The 20,487-nt window shown below is 41.1% G+C and overlaps 1 protein-coding gene across 6 annotated transcripts in view; it reads left to right on the top strand.

The window, feature by feature from the left end:
- The window catches only part of CTNND2 (catenin delta 2), a 947,950-nt gene that overhangs the window by 683,094 nt on the left and 244,369 nt on the right, over positions 1 to 20,487 (top strand). For all 6 annotated transcript variants that reach the window (XM_036896685.2, XM_036896686.2, XM_036896687.2 and 3 more), the window contains one exon: positions 15,078 to 15,210. In XM_036896685.2, coding sequence (XP_036752580.2) covers positions 15,078 to 15,210 — 133 coding nt within the window. The remainder of the gene's footprint in view (positions 1 to 15,077; positions 15,211 to 20,487) is intronic.

Genomic DNA, 20,487 nt, shown 5'->3' on the forward strand with positions numbered 1-20,487 from the left:
AATCAAGAAAGAAAAGGATAGGATCATGTGTAAGAACTGGTTGAGAGCATTAATCTTCCTCTGGGTAAAACCTTTCATTCTCTGTTCTGTCTTCTGACTCCGGGTTCTGGAATCCTTAATGTGTCATTGGCCAAAACTATAAATGAAAAAGGCATAACAGAGATGTTTACTTAAAAGTAATGTTACTGCTTATAAAAGTCAGTGACATAAAATGTCTTTGTGAAAATTACTGGTAATTTTAAAATTATACAAGTCTTGATTTAAGAAGAAAAAGCAATAACCATTGAAGCATACATAGTAGACATGGTGTTAGTTCTAAATTAGATGAATTTTACCTTATCCTAATGAAACTTCTGATGGATACACATGCCTTCTAACTTCTAGTGGTTTTGTAAAAATAATAATGAAATGTCTGGTTAGGCAGTGTAGCATCCTAGTTAAGAGGGTGGGCTCTGAAGTGAGTCTATCTGAATTTCAATTCTGGCTCCATCACTAAATTGTCTCTGGGACATCAAGCAAGATGCTACACCCTCTGTGCCAGTTGCTACATCTATGACAAAGGGAACCACCTGGTGGGAATATGGTGAGTATAAAGTGGGTTATGCCCCAAGAACATTTCCCAGCATACAAGACCTGCTCATAAAATGTGAGCTCCTGCTACGTTGACTTACACTGACACAAACGAAAGTCATATCAGAGCTTAATTAAAGTCGTGTTACGTAAAGAGATACTCTCTCTGATCATTAAATCTCCAGTTGTCTCTGAAGGTACTGAATAAAGTATTACCTCCATACAATTACTGATCTCTCCAGTGCAGTCAAATCTAGAAAGAATGCCTGTTACATTCACTTAAGAGCAGAGTTTTCCCATCATCAAATGTGTTTGCTTTCTGTGGCTCTCATGTCCCTCATGCGATTTTTTATTCTGCTGTGTGAGTCCAGAGAGCCCAGCAAAGAAAATCCCTGAAGAAAGGGCAGGAAAGGAGGTCCCTCAAAATCGAGTGCAAGAATGAAATATTTAACAGCAATTTGAGAGAGCCAAGAGCATGCTGAGTGTAGTGTTTCCAGTAATGCCACTGCCACTGGAGTGGTATTTTTGTCATGAGCATTGAAAGATTCCATTGTATTATACTCTTACTAAGGTTAAAAAAGAGAGAGAAGGCAATTATAAATGTTGAAATCTTCCCCAAATTCTATTGTAAGCATCTTTTAAATATATAAAGAACTGTTAACAAGTACTGTGATTTATGTCTTTGAAAGTCATAAAAATAATAAATTTCAAGCCATTTATAAAAGGAAAATGATTACAAATGAGTAAGAATATTTTCTCAAATGACAACTGTTCATGCTCATCGAGTTTATCTACTTGTATCACTTAACTGTAATTCTAAATCCAAATCTTAGGAGATGAACGCCCTACTCCTATATATATGCTGTCCCCTTCCCCTGGTAATCGTTCTTCATTTGGTTTAGGTCATAGCTATCGGAAGGACCAGTCCCTAACTGGTGTTCCCAGGCTGTGTTCCAAGGTGCCCCAGGGCGACTCAGCAAGCTCAGAGGGGCTCCTCAGGATAGTTTACATTTTGGAGGGAAACACAATGTCTGTGGGACACCAAATCATGGGCTTAAGTTAGCTGCCTTTCATACCTGAATTTTCAGAAATTTCTGTCATAAAAAGCAAGTACTGTGAGAAAACCAATATGAGAGGAGCTGAAGACGTCAGTGTCTGATTCCAAGATTTGAAAAGCTGCATAGTGCCCAAAGGCTCTAACTTGTTAGGACCCAGAGATTCCTGAGTTGCTTGGACTGACTACTTAAACGGAACTGTCAGGCATTTCCTTTGGCCCAGGGGTGCTGTGAAAAAGCATATGGACATACAGCGCCCTGTGAGCAACTAAAATTTAGGAACCTCTGCAGTTATATAAAGTCAAGCTCTACCCATTTATTGTGTTCAGTCGTTCCTCAAAAAGAAAAAATAAATTTGTGCAACAATTAGATATTAAATTAGCATTCATAAAGATCCAAATGATATGTTTCCTTGTGGCTTCAATTCACTGCTGTGGAGACAGAGCTTAAAACATTATTCTAGTGAATAAAGAAATCCTTAATGAAGAAATCATAATATTAATTAGTGAAAAAGATCAAAGAAATGCTGTATGCTTTTATTATTTGCATAATAAAACTATACTGCCACTTGCCCTTTTTTCCTATAATCAAACCTATTCCATCACTCTGTCCACCCATCTACCCCATTTTAAATTATGAAAGTCTATGGCAGCAATAACAGAAAATATCTATAAACTCATTGCAAACTTTTTAATTAACATTCAAATTAATCACAGCTATTCTGCTAAGAGTTGGGTAGACACGGAGGTAATAAAAATCCAGTCTAAAACTATCAATGGGCAGAACTTAAAGGTAGTTGGATACTATTAAACAAATATCTTCTCTTATTATTATGGCACTTTAAAAAGTGGACTGCCCACACCCCTTTCACCAGTGATCTGAAAGGACTACTAATAAATAGCCAGGAAAATTAGTTGTTTCATTCAAACCAAGGAATGAATATATACATATATGTGTGTGTGTATATATATATGTATATCTTCCACATTTTATATTTTTAAAAACCTAGGCACCAGAAATTGAGGTAAATTAATAGTTCTGTAGCATAAGTACTATGAAATATGATAAAAGAAAATGCCCATGGATATAATTCCTTTGAATTTCATGTCTGATCATGAGAAATAACTGTGAATGGCCAGTTGGACACTATAGTTATTTTTTTCTAACATTAAGACTGTGCCCAAAATATTCATAGCTTCTTTATACTTTCAGGGTGAAGTGAAACAATAAATAAATTTGTGCAAGATAGGTGTGTCTGGGTTGTTTTCTGACAGAGAGGCACTGGAAACTGAATGTCTCTAGTTGTTGGTTTTTCCTTTTCTAGCAGTTAAACACCACCACCCAAAAAGCTGTCCTCCCTTTCCTAGGGCATTTCTGGGAACAACAGGAAAAAGCCAGGAGATATAATCCATGAGGTCACTCATCAGTAGTTATATTCAAGTGTCAGACTTGCTGTCCATAAGATTTCAAAATAATCGGCTAACCATACAAAAAAGAAAAAAAGAGTTAGAAAGAAGTGTGCCTACTCGGAGACACAGCACCTGGTCTCGTTTCTTTCCTTTTGTCGTTCCTTGTCCAGTGCCGTTTGGCATTATGTAGACAGAGCTTTAGAACACGGTTTCCACCCCCAGAGTGACACTGCTGCAGAGGCCACTGGAGTCAGAAAGGAACGCCAGTGTTGGACACCTTCCTCAGCTTCCTGTGGCCCCTGGATGTCCTCCCGGGCAGCCCCAGGGCGTGGGGGCCAAGAGGAGGGAGAGTAGCCCTGGGGGCCAGGAGCTGGCAGGCATCTGCAGCGAGGCTCTGTGATCTTTGGAGCATAAACCATTTCACAGAATGTCAATGTCACACAAGCCATTCTGACCAGGATGGGTCAAGACAAAATCAAGAGCCCTCCGTAATCACATCTGAACACAAACATAACATGAATGTTGTCCAAACTGCAAAACTGATGAGAACAGCTCCCTATCCTGACCATGTTGAATGACTGCTCTTTCTTCACCAACCGCGGTTTAAATCTCATTCTGTTCTCCCCTCCTCCTAGAAAAGAACCTTTTAAGATAATCACAGAATTTCCCCCACATTCTAGCAGCAACCACTCCAGAATAAAGCCCTGCTCCTTTGCATCTGCCCCAAGGGACCTAACACAGGCCGAAACCCTGTGGTTCAGCCTAACACCATCTTACCGGACTGCCCCACAGACCCACAGTGCAGGCTCCCCTATTGTTGGGACCAGTAAGACTGACCTTACTGCACCACAGGTGTCATCCTGACTGTCTTAACTGGATGGCATTGACACAGCTAGCAAGTTGTTCATTATGATAACATGAATGACTACTACCCCCTTATACCATATGACCCTATCTATGGCCATCAGGAAATCAATCCATAAAAACCATTTAAGAATTTTCTTCCTTTTTGGATAATATGCTTTTTCTATTAGATATTTCTGCTCCCACATTATTGCCCACCACAATCCAGGGGCAAAAAATCAATGCCTGGAATTAGAAGCTGAGTATGTTGCAGAGCAGACCTAATGGATGAGATACCTTGGCTAAATGTAACCTCTAATAAGCTCCAAACCCTGACAATTGGCCACCAGGTTCCATGCACTAACTTATCTGTAACTTTGGTTGAGCCACTAAACTATCTGACCTGAGATTTCCCAATGGGGGAAATTCTGTGATTATCTTAAAGTCCCCTCCAGTTCCAAAATGTAAAGAAAATCAAATAAAAATGCATATGTAAAATTTCTGGAAATTATAAGCCACTATTATGCATGTTCATGATGGTATAATTATTTACTAATGTTAGTAATAATTATTTCTGCCATCCTTTGAAGTAATTGGAATCCAGTACTATCCAAAAGGACAGAGCTCAACTAGATGAGCTTTAGCTGCAGCTCTAATGTCTACTGCATAATGTTTCTTACTAAGTGTATGGTGATTGCCTACTTATATAGCCTGTCATATCTGCCAAAGTATAAGCTGTTTGAAGTCAGGACCCAATATTCATAACCTCAGGACCTAGAACTCTTCGCTATTCATAAAGAGTCTTCTCAAATGCTCCTGGCTGGAGACAATGCATGGCTGCTATTTTCAGACAATGTGTTACCTCATTTTAAAGAATATCTTCACATACCTTTCTCACCTGGTACCAATTTTGTTATTCTGTTAAGAGTTTTTTTGAAGGAAGTATCTCTGTTCAGTGTTATCTGAAATAAATTGAGTTGTCATTCTTTAGGTGACAAAGCTGAAGTTGTATGTGTGAAACATGCTAGAAACATTTGCAGGACTGAAATCAACAGTGGATACTGTTAAGTAATTGCTACTGCCGAGCCTCACCTCCGCTTGGCGACCAGCCCTTAGTGTGTGCTCCCAGCTCACCTGGTAAGGACAGCACGGCAGGTACAATGGACAGATTCTCATGTCCAGAAACTCAGGGCCTAGTGTGGAATCTTAAGAGACGGCCTTCTGTGTTTAGCATGATCCACCTATATAATTGTGGCTTCTACTGAAAGTTCAGACGTTTTCATAAACAGAATCATTTAACGCACTGTTTTAATTTTTTCACAGAGTTGTTAGATGATATGATTACCTAATTTGTAAGAAAATGTGCTACATTCAATGATTTATATGCAGAACATTTCTAGTTCATTATTTAATATTTAATATTAATTTCCCTTTAACACAGACATATACACATACACATACACATATTGGGTATCGTTTCTTGGGCATTAGATCCTTTCCCTCTTGTCCCAACTGGAGGCTCACATCTAGAGGATTTTTCTAAGCATCATGGACTGTTAATTTTAAAATGGGTACATAGCTGTGGAATATAAACATTTTCCATAAAGTCATTATGGCTTACAAGGAGCAGTTTATGGGTGCTAATGCTTTGATTTTTCCCTTGGGCTATTATCACCAAACAGAGCCTGTTAGAATTTCCAGAGCAACTAAATGCTTATATGTCTAAAGTTAATTTTTCATTATGGATCATATTTTTATTGAAAAAGTCTAGTTGCATTAATGAATAAATAAATCATATTTCAAAATTAATTGATACTGAACAGGCATCACAATATAATTGATAATCTTTGTAATCTAATGGACTTTCAGAATATTTAGGTCTTCAATAGAAGCAGAAGTTCACTGATACTTAAAATACATATAATTAAAAATAATAAATAACATAAATTTTGGCTAATCATTTCTCATTATCTCTCCCCCTTAACTGATGATTTACTGAATCCTGAGAAAAAGGCCATTGCTTGGCTGTGATTTATTTAAGGCACTCGGTACCCATGACAGTTCAGAAATAAACAATTTTCTCATTATTTTACTGTTTCTCCCTCTGCTGGTAGGAAACTTGCTAATTGAAATTGTTCCTTCAAAGGGAGTCCCACCCTGACCAGTCCATCCCATTGGGCCCAGGCTGGGCCTGGGGAATAAGGTGACAGGAGCCACCACTCAATGCAGAGCATCTGTGGGAGGAGAAGCAGAGGGGACTTATCCCCGGTTTTCACTGTGTGTCTTTCCCTCCCATTTCATGGGTAACGCACTAGGAAATGCTGCTGGCTCTGCCTTTAAAGTGCGTCCAGACTCCCTCCATGTCTCAGTGGCCTCTGCTGAGCCACCATCATCCTCACCAGGGTCCCTGCATGAGCCACCTAACGTCTGCTGCCTCCATCCTACCCCCTAGAGTCTGTTCTCAGCACTGCAGCCAGAGGGATCCCTTTTGTAAACTCAGCTTTATCAAGGTTATAATGTATATACAATAAACAAACCTTTCCGACCTGCATCTCATGGGTTTGAACAGATGCATACATCCAAGCGACCACTGCCAAAGTGATCCTCCAGAAATGTGAATCAGACCAAGGCGTTTTGGTGGGCCCCATACCTTTCAGAGCAGAAGCTAAAGGCCTGCCTTTTCCGACACAGCCTGTATCATCTGGGCCCTGTGGCCTCTCAACGTGATCCCCAGGACTCACTCCCCTTGGCTCACTGGCCTTGTCACCTCCGTATGGCATGCCAAGCATACTCCCACCTCAGGGCCTTGTCCCTGTTCTACCCTTCTGGAACCTTCCTTTCACCCCGCACCACCTTTAGGTCTGTGCTCCAGGGTCATCTTCTCAGGGAGGTCTTCTGTGGCCACAGTATTTACCATAATGAGCCCCCACTCGCACCACACACACACACACACACACACACACACAGGCATTGCCTACGTCTACTCTGCCTTTTTTCATCACGCTTGTATCAGCTTCCCGTAGCAGCTGTAACAGAATACCCCACCTACGTGCTTCAACACAGTGGACATTAATTCTGTAAGGGTTCAGGAGGTCAGAAGCCCATAATCCAGGTGTCAGCAGAGGTGATTCCTTGCAGAGGCTCTGAGGGTGAAGGCATCCTGTGCCTGTCTCCTGGCTCTGGTGGCTGCCCGAGATCCTTGGTACCCCTCGGCCTGTAGCCCTTCACTGTGATCTCTGCCTCCATCTGTGTGCTGTCTTTTCCTCTCTGTGTCTCTGTCCTTTTCTGTCTCCACTGCCATTGAATTTAGGGTCCATCCTCATCCAGTAAGATATCATCTTGATCCTTAATTACATCTGCAAAGACCCAGTTTCAAATAAAGTCATATTCTGGGGTTCCAAGTGAACATGAATTTGGGGACATCACTGTTAAACCCAATACATACTTATCACTCTGACAAATCATGTATTTTGCTCTTTTGCTAATGAATTGCCAATTGCCATTAGAAAGTAAGTTCCCCGAGGTCCAGAGCTTGGCCTATGTTCAATACTGAATCCCTGATGGCTGGATCCACTGTGGCCTCCCAGTGAACACTGACTGGAGGAGTGGGTGGTTTATGGCTGAACCCTAAGGTGAAGCAGGCAGCCTGGCAGCTGTGGGAATATGGTGAGAGGTGACAGCCACTAGGGCTTTCAGAAATGAGCTACGGTCAGAGAAGGTGCAGTTCTAATATATAAACAAGTGGTGGTAGGGAAGTCAGAGTGAATTAATAGAGGAGTCCTCCTGGGAATGGGAAACTACAGGGAGGAGTCCCCGAGGCCTGAATTGGAGGGGTGCCTCTGGGGACACTCAGCTCCCTGCACCTCCCTGGAGTCACTTAATGGGACGATCTCTTCTAAACTTAGAAGGGCCATATCCTAGAGTCATTCTTTTCCTGTGGCTGCTATAACAAATTAATGCAAAGTTGATGAATTAAAACAACACACATTTATTCTCTTATAGTTCTGAAGGCCGTAAGTCTGAAGTCAGGTTCACTGGGCCACAGTCAAGGTGTCAGTAGGGCCATGCTGCCTCCAGAGGTGGTGGGGGAAATCCTCTTCCTTCTCTTTTCCAGCTTTTAGAGCTATGTTTTTTGCATCGCTTGACCCATGGCCCCTTTCTCTGTCTTCAAAGACAGCAAGTGGCATAGCATCTCCCTTCAGTGATATATTGCCTTCTTCTTCTGTGCCACGTCCAGTTTGCCACACAAAGTAACATTCTCAGAATCAAGGGATTAGGAATTGGAAACCTTTGGGGCCATTATTCAGCCTACCACAGTATCCTAACCAGAGACAGCTGCAAATACTGGGACAGCTATAGAGAGTCCCAGATTCTTCCCTCCTGATTTCCCAGTGCACAAAGTGGTGGGGGTTCTGTCCTTCCACTTAACTCACCAGAATCGCCCCTTTTCTTCTCTGTTAATTTCTCTCCTGATGGCAGGGCTATTTGTAAGGAAAGACTCCAATCTGAAACAAATTAAGCAAGTATGCCAACCTTAGGCCCCATAACATTTGAATTCTCCCTGTTTGTGTATTTGATTTTTCATTTCTTACCATACCCTAATGGATGACTTGTCTGTGTGAGGTGCCTCAATATGTTGTGCAAAGAGAGGATACAATTAATAATACAGATTTTAGATGGGAAGAGGGTCATTGCCAGGAGGGGAGAGCTGCAGGCTGGGTGGTGGCAGGTGCTGCTAGTGCCCCGTGAGCTGAACATGCCCCCCCAGGCGCACAGTGGCTGCTCCATGTGGAGACAGGTGAGAAACCACAGCTGAGTGAACTAACACTGGTGATCCAGCTTGGGGGATTACATTTTCTCAAAATGTAAAGCCTGGAGAGAGCCATTTCTTTCTAAAAACTGTAACAATTGATCTTGCTTTCTAGACAGTCCTAATTCCAGTGCTACTGTTTATATAAAAGCAAAATCTGTTTTTTCAGTGTGATTAACCATATAGGGCAGCTCTTTGGGCTACAAATTATCCAGAAATAAGGATTAGGATATGAATGCGTCTCTGTATTCATCATTGGATAGAGTTGTACTTGGACAACAAGAATTACAGTATCTCCATTTGCCACTCAAACACTAATCCTTCTATCTAACATTCTTAGAGGGCCACTTTTGTGCTCTTCTAACCCTATCAACAGGCCAAATCAAAAACAGAGCAGCTTACCTCATGGCTCTGGATGTAAAAGTTGAAGCCAATATGGTCTTTAAAATTTTTAGCTAGCGTTCAAAAGTTTACAAGTGATTAAGATTTCATATAAATAATTCCATATAGCCCTGCCCCCAGTGGAAGTTGTTGAGGTTGCGATCAAAGTGAGCAATGTCTTTCGGACATCATAAAGCTTTTCTGAAAATCAAATTTTGAATTCCTGAAGTCTCTGGCTGTCCCAGGGCTCTTTTCAGTGCAGAAGTAAACCTAATAAAATGTTGTGACAGTACATCCATTCTTTGCTTTCCCGTGCCAGCCTCACCCAGTGATGAACTTCAGACTGTTTGCTATTTAGCTCTGTGCTGAGAGCCCTGTAATTTTAACAACTCAGTCCATATAAGACTGAGGGTTTAGTCACAATATTGTGGGTCTGTGTGACAAGTTTTAGTGGAGAAAAGGTTGTATTTGCATATTCTCCAGTGCCATTAACATTTCTAAAGTGTAGCCCGGTAACAAATGAGAGTTCTGAGTTCAGCTTCTATAGAAAACTTGTAGATGTTAATTTCTTATTTTCCTTTTCATCTAGTTGTACACAATCCCTGACAGTTTTTTGAGGATCTACATTATGTATAGATGTTGCTCTAAAGGGTCTATATGTATTATTTCTAATCATCCCAACAATACTCGAAGGTAGGAATTATTATCTCAATATGACAGATTGACTGAAAACACTTCTCAGCAAGCATCTCGCAGGCCTGCCAGCGGAGATTCAAGCAGTTAACAAGACACAAACAGGAGGAGCCCAGGCTGTAGAGAGGATTCACGGTGGAGCAGGATTTGTACAAACTCTGATTGCATCCGAAGAACTTTGCCGCTGTAGCGCTCTGCCTCTGAAGGCCGTGGGGGGAAGAAAATCATTGCCAAATTACACATTTAATGAATAGTTTTTATTATAAGCTAAAGCAGCGTCTCCTCTTACAGTTATATTCCTTCAAATAAGTTTAATGGCCAATTGAATGCACATTGGTAAAAGGTAATTTTTTTAAATTTAGTGGTATTATATAAGTTACACAGAAGTCTTTTGCAGCAGACTTAGAGTAACAATCGGTACTATACATCTAGCTCTTCACTGTTTACCAAGCACTTTGCATATATTATTTTATGGTGTCATTTCAAAAAGACTCCCATGATATAGGTGGCGTTATCTTATATTTGATCCATGCAAATCAAGACCAGCACACACTAAGGGACTATCCTGTATTGATTTATTTTATAGACTGGAAAGGAAAAGGCAGCTGTTGTGCTTCTGGACACTTTCCAGTTACAATGATGCTGAATCCCATCCACTCCACTACAGCGATCAAGGAGTGAAGGATTTATAACATGTTTGCTCAACAAAAATGATTAAATACAGTACAGGTTGAGACCAGGGTTTCTCGACCCCAGCTTTAACTGCATTTGGGGGACAAATAATAACTTATTGTCGGGTACTGTTCTGTGCATTGTACGATTTTGAGCGGCATCCTTGGCCTCTGCTGAATGCCATTAGCATCTTCCAGTTGTGACAACCCAGAATGTCTTTGGGTATTGACAGATGTCCCCCAAGGATACTGTTTTAAACATGTTTTTTAGACACTGGGTAGAAAAATCACTGTTTTAGACCTAATTTCCAGACAGTGGTTACAGCAGGCAACACAATTGTATGGGTAAATTTATCTGTTTGAAAGCAGACAGCGAGTTGTATCTTAGCTCTACCACTTAAGTTCATTACCATTCCTGAGTCTAAATTTGCTCCTCTGTAAAACAAAAATAAACTACATATAGCTAGTTAAGGATTACAGAGTTAAAGCATGTAAACAGGAACCTTGGCAACCGACTTCAGTACACAGTCACGTTATTGCTTAAGGCTGTTTTCTGCCTATTCCATGAGTCTGAACAAATCTAGATTCCCTTGGATTCCTGTTTCACAATATCGACCACAGGCCAGGGCCTGACTTCAGGACCTCATTGCAAACCTGCTTTCCAGCACACCCCCTCCTCCCCCTCCAGGCACCCTCCTCCCCCAGCCTGTTCGCAGCCACACCCTGGCTGGGCTGAGTGCACACCTCTCCCAAATCTGACTCCTCTCATGACCCCATAACTTCACATGTGTTGTTCCCTTGCTGCTATTTGTCTTTTCCAGAATTTTTTTTGTCTTAATGAGGCACCCCTTGTACTTAAAGAGTAAGATCTTATGTGAAGAAATCATATCACATCGTAAAGTCTGGCCCAAATGAGACATTTTGTTTCCTCTGGCCTCCAGTTCTTTGTTCCTCTGGAGTCCATCTCCATGGGCAGCAAAATATCTCAACAGGACCTCATCGAAGTGAAACAAAACTGTTCTAGGAAAAGACGCATGGATATAAACCCCTCCCCCCCACTTCCTGCCGGGAGGGTGCTCCTTCAACGTCTGTCTTGTGACATTGAGGAGAGTATTTGAAAACGTGTGTTCCTTAAAAAGGTAACCTCTGCTGTGGCCGAGTCATGAGGGATGCCAGTTAGCATGAACCAGAGGTAAACTGGATGTGCAATCCCACCCCACCCTGTTCCTAGAAGGCCGGTAACATGAACCTCCTTTTATCTTCAGTCTCACCTGGCTTTCTGATCACTCCCAGCCCCTGCACCCTGTCCCAGAGCAGCCCCCAGCACCCCAGTTTCGCTGCACCAGGTGAGGAATGGAGCACAGTGGCTCCAGGCATTCCCCCTGCTGTGGGGTGAGTCCTTGCCCTTGTGGGCCTTAGTGTGGAGGGAGAAGACAGGTACCAATAAATAAAAGTAGTAACAGCAGTAGAGAATTTCGGGTAGGTACAAGTGTTGTGGGTAAAATGGCAGGAGATTAATGACAAGGTGCAGGGCTGAGCTTCTTTGGCTGGAAGCCCAGGGAGGTACCCTCCAGAACATGAGTCAAGTCCTAATAAACACAAGGAGTCCCGTGACACCCGAGGGTGAGGGCTCCCCATAGGACCTGGAGATGGGACGGGAAGCTGTTTCCATGGACAGGAAGTGGGGACAGTCAGGGAGGCCAGGGCAGGAGGCTCAGAAACAGGCCTCACACCTGGGGCTCACAAGCAGAAGGGAGGAGTTGGGAATTTCTCAAGGACAGTGGGAAGACTCCGGAGGGTTGAAGCCACAGAGGTATGAGATTGATGCCTGGAAAAGACTGTTCAGGCTGGCGGTGTAGAGCACGAATATGTGTGAGTGAGCAGAGAATTCCAGGAATGGCCGATTGTCCTCAGCAGTGACCTCAGTAGAACTGAGGAAACACCCTCCTTGAGAGAAGCTCTGTCCACTCATTCCTCCATGCCTTCATTTTTGCAAAACACATTCGTGTCCATTGTGTACCAGGCAGTACTGTGTGTTTCGGGTAACAAAGATGACAAAAGAGCAGTCCTGGCCTCACGGGACTTCCCAGAGAGTGTTGAGTGAGATAGTAACCGGTCACGGTCCACTGCACAGTGAAGGGACTACCCACCTGGTGCTGCGTGGGCAGGAGTCGTGGAGGCCCTTGCTGAAGAAGCCATGGGGAACCTGAGGCCCTGGGTTTGAGTGATAGGATGCTGGGCTGGGACCCTTCCAGGTGGCAGGAACAGACTTGGGAGAGAGCACCGCCAGCCTGTCTGCCAGTGTGACCAGCAAGGAGAACCCAGGGAAGCAATGTGATGTGAGGCAGGCAAGGGAGGAGATGGCAGGCCCAGCAAGGCCTTGCAGGCCATGGGAATATCCTGGACTTTATCCCAGGGACAGTGGGAACCACTGAAGGGTTTTAAACAGGGAAGGGGCAACATTAGGTTTGTGCGTATGCATATTTAGGTGCCTTAGTTTGGAAGCAGGGTGAGGTCAGCATGCCTGGCACGGTCAGCAGAGTGAAAGGTGATGAGCTAGGTCTGGGAGGGGAGGCCTGAAGTGGGGGCGATGTTTAGGATTCCATAGGTTTCAGGGGGAAGCTGACAGTCTTTCTTTTGACCCATGAGTGAAGAGCTTTGATCTGTCTTGAACTCATGTACATACACACATGTACATACATGCATCTACATGAGCAAGCCTATATGTGTGCATGTGTGCAGAGAATCCCTATGACTGTTCCCCTAAAGATCTCGTTCAAAAGATGCTCTTGGTATGTGCCATATGAGCCTAATTGAGCAATTACCATCTGGTTAATAAAATAGGCTGAAATGAATTCTTTACTGATCATTTTTCTATAGCACGAGCTTCCCTGAATTCATCTTAGCCATCCAGTATCTTTATATGATGCTCCTAATTTGAGCTGATAGATATTCTGTAGATTTGTATTTAATTTGAACAAAGAATAGGATTTTAGGAGGCTGCTATTATAAGCAGAGGGAATGTGCTGTCTTAAGTGTAACAGGTGATTAAGAATCATGCAACAAAAGAAAATTAAGAAGAAAAGCAGGCTTCCTGTGTTTTAATCCATAGTTGTTTTCTATTGTGATCCCATAGCCAAAATAATTCAAGTTTGTCCATTATCAGCAATCACTTAAGTATGTTTTGAGCAGATGTATTGCTGTACCATACGTCTTTTTTAAAATATGTGTCTGCCTAACATTTTATGTAAGTTTATTATATACCTCATGCACATTAAATCAGATGCCTTTTCTTTCCAATGAAAACCAAGCCCCTTCCCCAGGAATCCTTTTTCATATTGTCTCAGTAGCTGTAAAGGGAGTACTCACAGGTTTCAAGGTTTGCTTGACAAGCCCCACCAGCTGTGATAAAAGGAAGGTAAAGAGAACAGGTTAGGATCTACGAGGACACTGTTAACCTTTGCCTTTTCCTTCCCTCTCCCATTACGCATGGCTCCCCTTCTCCAATGACAGCACTGACCTGGCTTTAACAGAATGTGTGTGTTAGTTGTTCTTCAGGAGTTGAGTGGTTATTGCAAAGACACCTCATTTCTCTTCCACCCCATCCTTCAGATAAATAGTACCCCTTTGTGGCATGTGGGGTCAAGTTTTTATCTGTGGTCTTGTCTCTGAGGTTGATTTTTTATTTCTCTGTTAAAAATTGGTTCCCTGTTCCAGGAATAGAATCTGTAGAGTTGACCCTGTTAGCAATGTGTTCTAACTGGTTAAGCTGATTGATTTCATAAACGAATATTCATTTGCATGACGGCACAGTCGATCCTGTGTTTTAGAATGGACTTCAATGTCTTGGAGTGTATTTCTTAAAACTAAACAACCAGCTTCTTGAAATAGCTCAGATGTGAAAAAGGAGGGTACAAGAAAAGAATGTACAATACCAAACATTTATTAACATTGTAGGAATAAACCTAGCTCTCTAAATAAACAATTTCCTTTTATAAAGTCTTGTTGCTGTATTTTTATCCCCAGAGAATCACTTATGGAATCTATTTTAAAGAGGAAATTATGATAATAATAACAGCAATAACAAACATAAAAAATAATACAGACGAATCATCAATTGCTATTTTGACATTTTGGATTAGACCCATCCAGTTATATTTTCTCTTGCTTGATAATTTAGCTAAATGCTATACCTGTAAATCAGAGCATTGAAACAATGTATTAGAAAATAACGTGGACTTGAAAATTACCTGTTTAAGCCAAAGTAAAAAATGTAGGTATTAGTAAAATCATGTGCCATTTTAAGTCATATTTTCATTATCTTCATAAACATGTAACTTCAGTTGATATACTTAAGATTATTATTGTTATTTTATATGTGTGTATATATATATATATGCACATGGTTATATATATATACATTGTATACATATCAAATGCTTACATGTGTATGTATATATACTTATAAACCATTTATTAAAGTAAAGCTTTGCAAATCCTTTTAAGTGGGTATATGTGTAAAACCAGAATAATCATTTTTCAAATCATCCCACATAAACTCCTAAGAGCATTTCACAAGTGAGTTAACCATATGTGAACAGTGTGGCAGGATTTCTCTCATGTTCTCTGCCTTCCTTTTGTTCAGAGAATTTGGATGGAGAGACCCGGAACTGCCAGAAGTGATTCAGATGTTGCAACATCAGTTCCCTTCGGTCCAGTCTAATGCTGCAGCCTATTTACAGCACCTCTGTTTTGGAGATAATAAAATTAAAGCCGAGGTAAGTGCTCCTTGGATTCTTAATGGCTGGTGTCAAATTCATCATCATGTAGGTTTTTAGAGGAATGCTGAAAGGGAAAGGACATGGGGAAACTAAAGTTGTGTTTTCAGATTTTTAGATCCATATTTAGGACTGAAACAAAGAAAGCACTTCCCACTAATAATTGGCATGCCTGTGTATACATTCATCTTCTTTAATATTTGAATACAGAGGAATAGAGGACCAGAGATAGATATGTGCTAGTATGAACAGAGACAAGGTTATGAAATGCTGCACTTCTGGTGTGATTTGCCTTCTTCCTCCCATTTCATTTTTTGGAGTTGTCTCTGCCTCTGAATCCTAAAGAAACACAAAGCATCTTATGTTGTCTTCTCAATTTACAAGATTACTATAGTCAACCTATAGCATCATCTGTTCTTCCTGGAAAACTCACTGATCATTTGGGAACTTGAAGCAATAAACCAGTTTTGTGTTATAACCAAGTATTTTGAGCCATTTACAGAAGTGTCACTGGACATAATATGGATATATGTGTTCCATTAAGGAGATATTGTCTATGTCCATCAAGCAAACAAATGTTAACATGCTTTGTGTTTTTGGAAAACTTTAAAGTGCATACATTGTGATGTGTGATATTTCTAGAAAATCACAATGGTCAGCACAGCTAACTGCTGTTTTAAATGGGACAGGCATTTGCATATACACAACTGAGTAATCAAATTTTTAAAGAAGATTTCATAAGCTATAAAGAGTCATTTCCATAACATGTAAGCAATTTTGAGAGTGTCTAAATTAGTTTAAGAGTGGAAAGAATAAATGTGAAGATATAATTGCAATTTATTATAGCTTTTGCTTGCTCGCATTGAGATGTATCTAGCCTAGCAGATTTTCATCTTTTTTTCTGTCTCACTTCCACTGAAACTCAAAGGGCTTGATCCATGCTCGTTCTTATGACAAAACTCATTTTTCTCTGTGGCATGAATGTAAAGGAGTGGTTCTCAGGCAGGTGTGGTTTTTGCCTCTCAAGGGACAATTGGTAAAATACAGAGACATTCTGGTTGTCACAATTGGAGAGGGTTGAGGTTGTACCATTAGCATCTACTAGGTGGTTGTCAGGGATGCTGTAAAACCTCTTATAATGTACAGGGCAGCACCCACAGACAAAGAATTATCCAGTCTCAGTTTCTTTAGTGTCAACACTGAGAGAAAGAAAAATACTGTCCATTGAAGATAAATGTAAAAACATAGAAAAGTACTGTTATAATGAACTCAAAATAAAGATAGGTGGCTTCTGCCCTGAGTGGAAACTATCTTAATCATCCTCTGTCTTTAGTAGTAAACCAAATAGCTGCTCCAAATGGACAGATTTCTGATTAGGGATCACATACCATCATGCTTCTCAAGATTACAACTTTGAGGGTTTCTCTAAAGGCCACAAAAGCATTTCATTGCTTTTGTGAGCATAAAGATGTCCCAGGAGTGTTGTGGCACCCCCACAAAAGCAGATGGACTCAAAATTTGGTTCTGATGTCAAGACTGATGATACTGCACATGGACCAAGAAGGAACAAAAAATTGGTTCACTTACATAATGAAGCTTACGGCGGGTGAGCGGTGTGGCTCCCAAGCAGGACTGAAAATGGCTGAGAGAGCAGGAAGGGAGGCCGGCTCAGTGTTTTATGGTGGTTACAGGTGGGCTAGGGGAGCGTTCTTATGTGCAGATAGGAGCTTATGTGGCTTGATGCCAAAGGAGGAAGCATCCAGCTTTCTTACCAGCTTGCTCAGATGTGGGCAAAGGGGAAGAGGTAGGATGAGGCTTAAAAGCAGTTAGAAGCCAAACATCAAAAAACGGACTCTTGACTCTTCATTACAAAGACTCATGTGGTCAGGTAGTACAAACATCATGGCCTGGGGAAGTTTGAAGTCATCTGTCTAGCTCATTCTCTCTACATGCTCCTTGGACTGACCTTAAAAACCTCTCAATAACAGTGACCCCAATACCTGCTTTAGACTCGGGTGTGGCCACGTAGAAGTGCCCCCCGTGTCCAGTGGTAGGCAAGAGGTGGCGCAACGAGGCAGCGATCAACACACACGTTAACGTCAGATAGAGGCATCTTCTGACACTTTTCCTGCCCACCAGCGGTCTCCCAGAACAAGCTGATTGTCCTCTCAAGCCCTTATCTTTAAAATAGAGGCCTGATACCTCCATTGTAGAGTCTTTGTAGGGCCTACATGACATATATGCAAACTGCTTATTCATTCATTCATTCATTCATTCATATTCTTTTTGGCCAGGAACACAGTTAAGACTCTTAGGTTACTATTTCATCATGTGTTTATATGTATACATCTGTTTGTGTACATGTGCTTACTTTCTCATTTTGCCCTGGATTCCCTTGAAGTTGCCAATGTCACCTCTAACTGCTCGGAGATTCTTTGAAAGCTGGCACTTAGATTAGCAGTTCATATTATGGATTTCAGTCCACCCCTTCACCTCTTAAAGGCCCCAGACACTGCTAGGACCTCATGATGATGTTCCCCTGATACCTGGGAGGCTGGAATGAGAAGGAAGGAAAGAGTGATGTAGGACTCAGGGCACAGCCTGATACCTAGTTGACAAAAGGAGATTAGAGTTAGTAAAAGTTAGCCGAAGGCACAGGGAAAGTGCAAAAGCCTCAATAAACCATAAAGGAGCCCTCTGGAGTTTCCCTTTCTCTCCTTTAGCCTCACATGAAACACACACGCACACATAAGCCCTGATAGGAATTGTGCAAAGTCCATTTTGTTCTCCCGACCTACCTCCAGGCCCAAACTGCTAGTAATGGTGCTCTCTTTGTGACGGATGGCTGCCTGTCATGTTTTCATATACAAGTATTGATTTTTGTAATTACCTGTTGTTCAAATACTAATCCTGCAGGCACTAGCCTTTCCAAATTTACTCAGTCTTCTAGTCTTTCTATTGTATTTTATTGAATTGATTTAGCCCTCAGTCTACATTTCATTATTGGTATTGACTTAGCTCACACAATGGATAGACCACTGAGCAAAAAGCAGAATTAAATCTCCTATATGTGGAGGGTCATAAATCATGCCTTTCTCATCCCTTATTATAGTGCTTTGTACCATTTTCTATAATGAAGCCAAGAAACCCAGTTTTGTTCAAAATGATGCTGGATCTTTTAGGTACAAAGTTGAGAATTCATTTCCCTAACCAGCAGATGCAAGCCCTGTCCCTAACTTCTCCTCATAGTCAAATGAACATGGATTTGAGGCAGTCTCCTGGCAGGAAGGAACTGGGGGGAAAGGACTGGGCCTGGGCAGTTCAGACGCCACCAATGACAAAGGTGGAGTCTGCCATCCACCAGGTGCCCTGACTCCGGGTGGAACATTGAGGTTTAAATGCTTTGAAAACCAGCAAGTGTCCAAAAATTGGGACACAAACAAGAGTCAGAGCCAGACTGAGATAAAATTAGAAAAAAGAAACAGTTGAGGAAAAATTAAAGAGGGCTGGGGAAGGAGAACGGAAAAGAGAGGGTCAGGACCATCGCTGCAAACACTCCAAGTATGTGAAGCTCTTTCTCATAGATAATGACTTGCCGATGTGTAGGAGGGGCCTCCTGCTTTAATGGACAGAGGCATGACTGGCTGAATGGGTGTCGGTGGTACTTCAACTGTGTCTGACATCTACACTGTCTCCTAAATTCTTGGAAATGTAGCAATACTTTGAGCTTTAGATAATCTTGAGAGTAATTAGACATGAAAAATTTCTCATGTGTGTGTACTACAAGCCTCTTTTGGGAGGTGCTTCAAAGCTGACGATTTTTTTAGTATTTGTCATAAATCCTTTCTTCATTCCATTTGGGAACTACTCCTCAGTTGAGAATATTAAGGGCATCCTACTGATTTGGGGATAATACTGGAGTGCCTCTCGTGGGTTAAAATGATTCGAGTTTTCTTGCTCTCCCTCCTGTATTTCCCCCTATTTCTTCTCATGCATACATTAGAGTGGGCATGCAGGTGGACACCCCACCGTCATACCTGGGTGATCATATACAAAATGGATCACATATATGCGTGTATTTGCTATATGGTGGCATTCAAGGTGCTATGTGTCCCTGACGTAAAACAGTATTTACACATTTTCAAGCAACAAAATAAGGATTCTTATTAAATTTATTTTTTAATATTTTAATTTATTTTATTATAAATTAACAAGTTAAATTTAATAGAATTTTAATTTAATAAAAATTTAAATTGTAAATTGTTAAAAACATGTAAAATGCATTTTTTTTAAACATAGCAACATGCACTTAAACAACATACCTTAAAAAAAAAACTCAAAATTTTATGTTATGTAGAGAAGGACTGACTCATGTCACTTCTCTATGGTGGGAATGGCCAGGGACCACCACTGATGGAGATTTAATTTAGGGTTTTGACCTGGTCATCTCTTGTTATATAAAGAATTAGCTTCAGCTATCAAATATGCAAATATTAAAAAATTAAAGTGTTTGAAGTTCTCATAAAATAAGAGTAAACTTACACAATTTGAAGATGAGCACAATTGCTCTGGGAAACCAGTACTGATTTCATTTTCCTAACTCCCAGCAAACCTCTTCCCAATTGCCTTTTTCTCAGCTGAACTCCAATGAAGCATTTCTGTTTGTTTTTAAAGAAATGGCATTTTCAGTTCTCATGGAAAAAAAGAGCTTATCAACAGCCTGCTTTATGTCAGGAGGGGAATCAAATATTAGTAATATATGGAGCCTACCTTTAAGGAATGCACAACCTACTGGACAGACAACATGTAAACAGGATGGTATAATGCCATGTGTTAAGGACAATGAGAAAGCAAATCCCCAACCAGTAAGAGTGCTTACAAAATGCTTAAAACCCAGCCTGTGGATTCAGAGAAAGCTGTCTGCCTCCCACAGTGATGACTACAGTGAATTTTAAATTAGAAATTGCCAGAAAAACACAGCCTAAGCCATACCCACTCAGAATTCATGGAAGAGGGCTCAGATTTAAGGCTGTCAGTCCCTTGCAATTTGTGTGTGTGTGCATGCGTGTGTGTGTGTATGTGTTATGTGTATCTGTATAGACTCAATATGTCTATCATTTATGCTTATTTTTTCTGAAGTGGCACTATCTTTCTTTAGTGATATTAGCTAGAACATAGAAATTGATTTCTGTGTATAAAATACATATATATCTTCCCCCACAATTTTTATTTTATTCAGACTGACTTAGAATATTCCATATGTAAAAAAAGAAAATT

The sequence above is a fragment of the Manis pentadactyla genome, chromosome 2 (assembly GCF_030020395.1).
Source record: "Manis pentadactyla isolate mManPen7 chromosome 2, mManPen7.hap1, whole genome shotgun sequence".
Lineage (NCBI taxonomy): Eukaryota > Metazoa > Chordata > Mammalia > Pholidota > Manidae > Manis > Manis pentadactyla.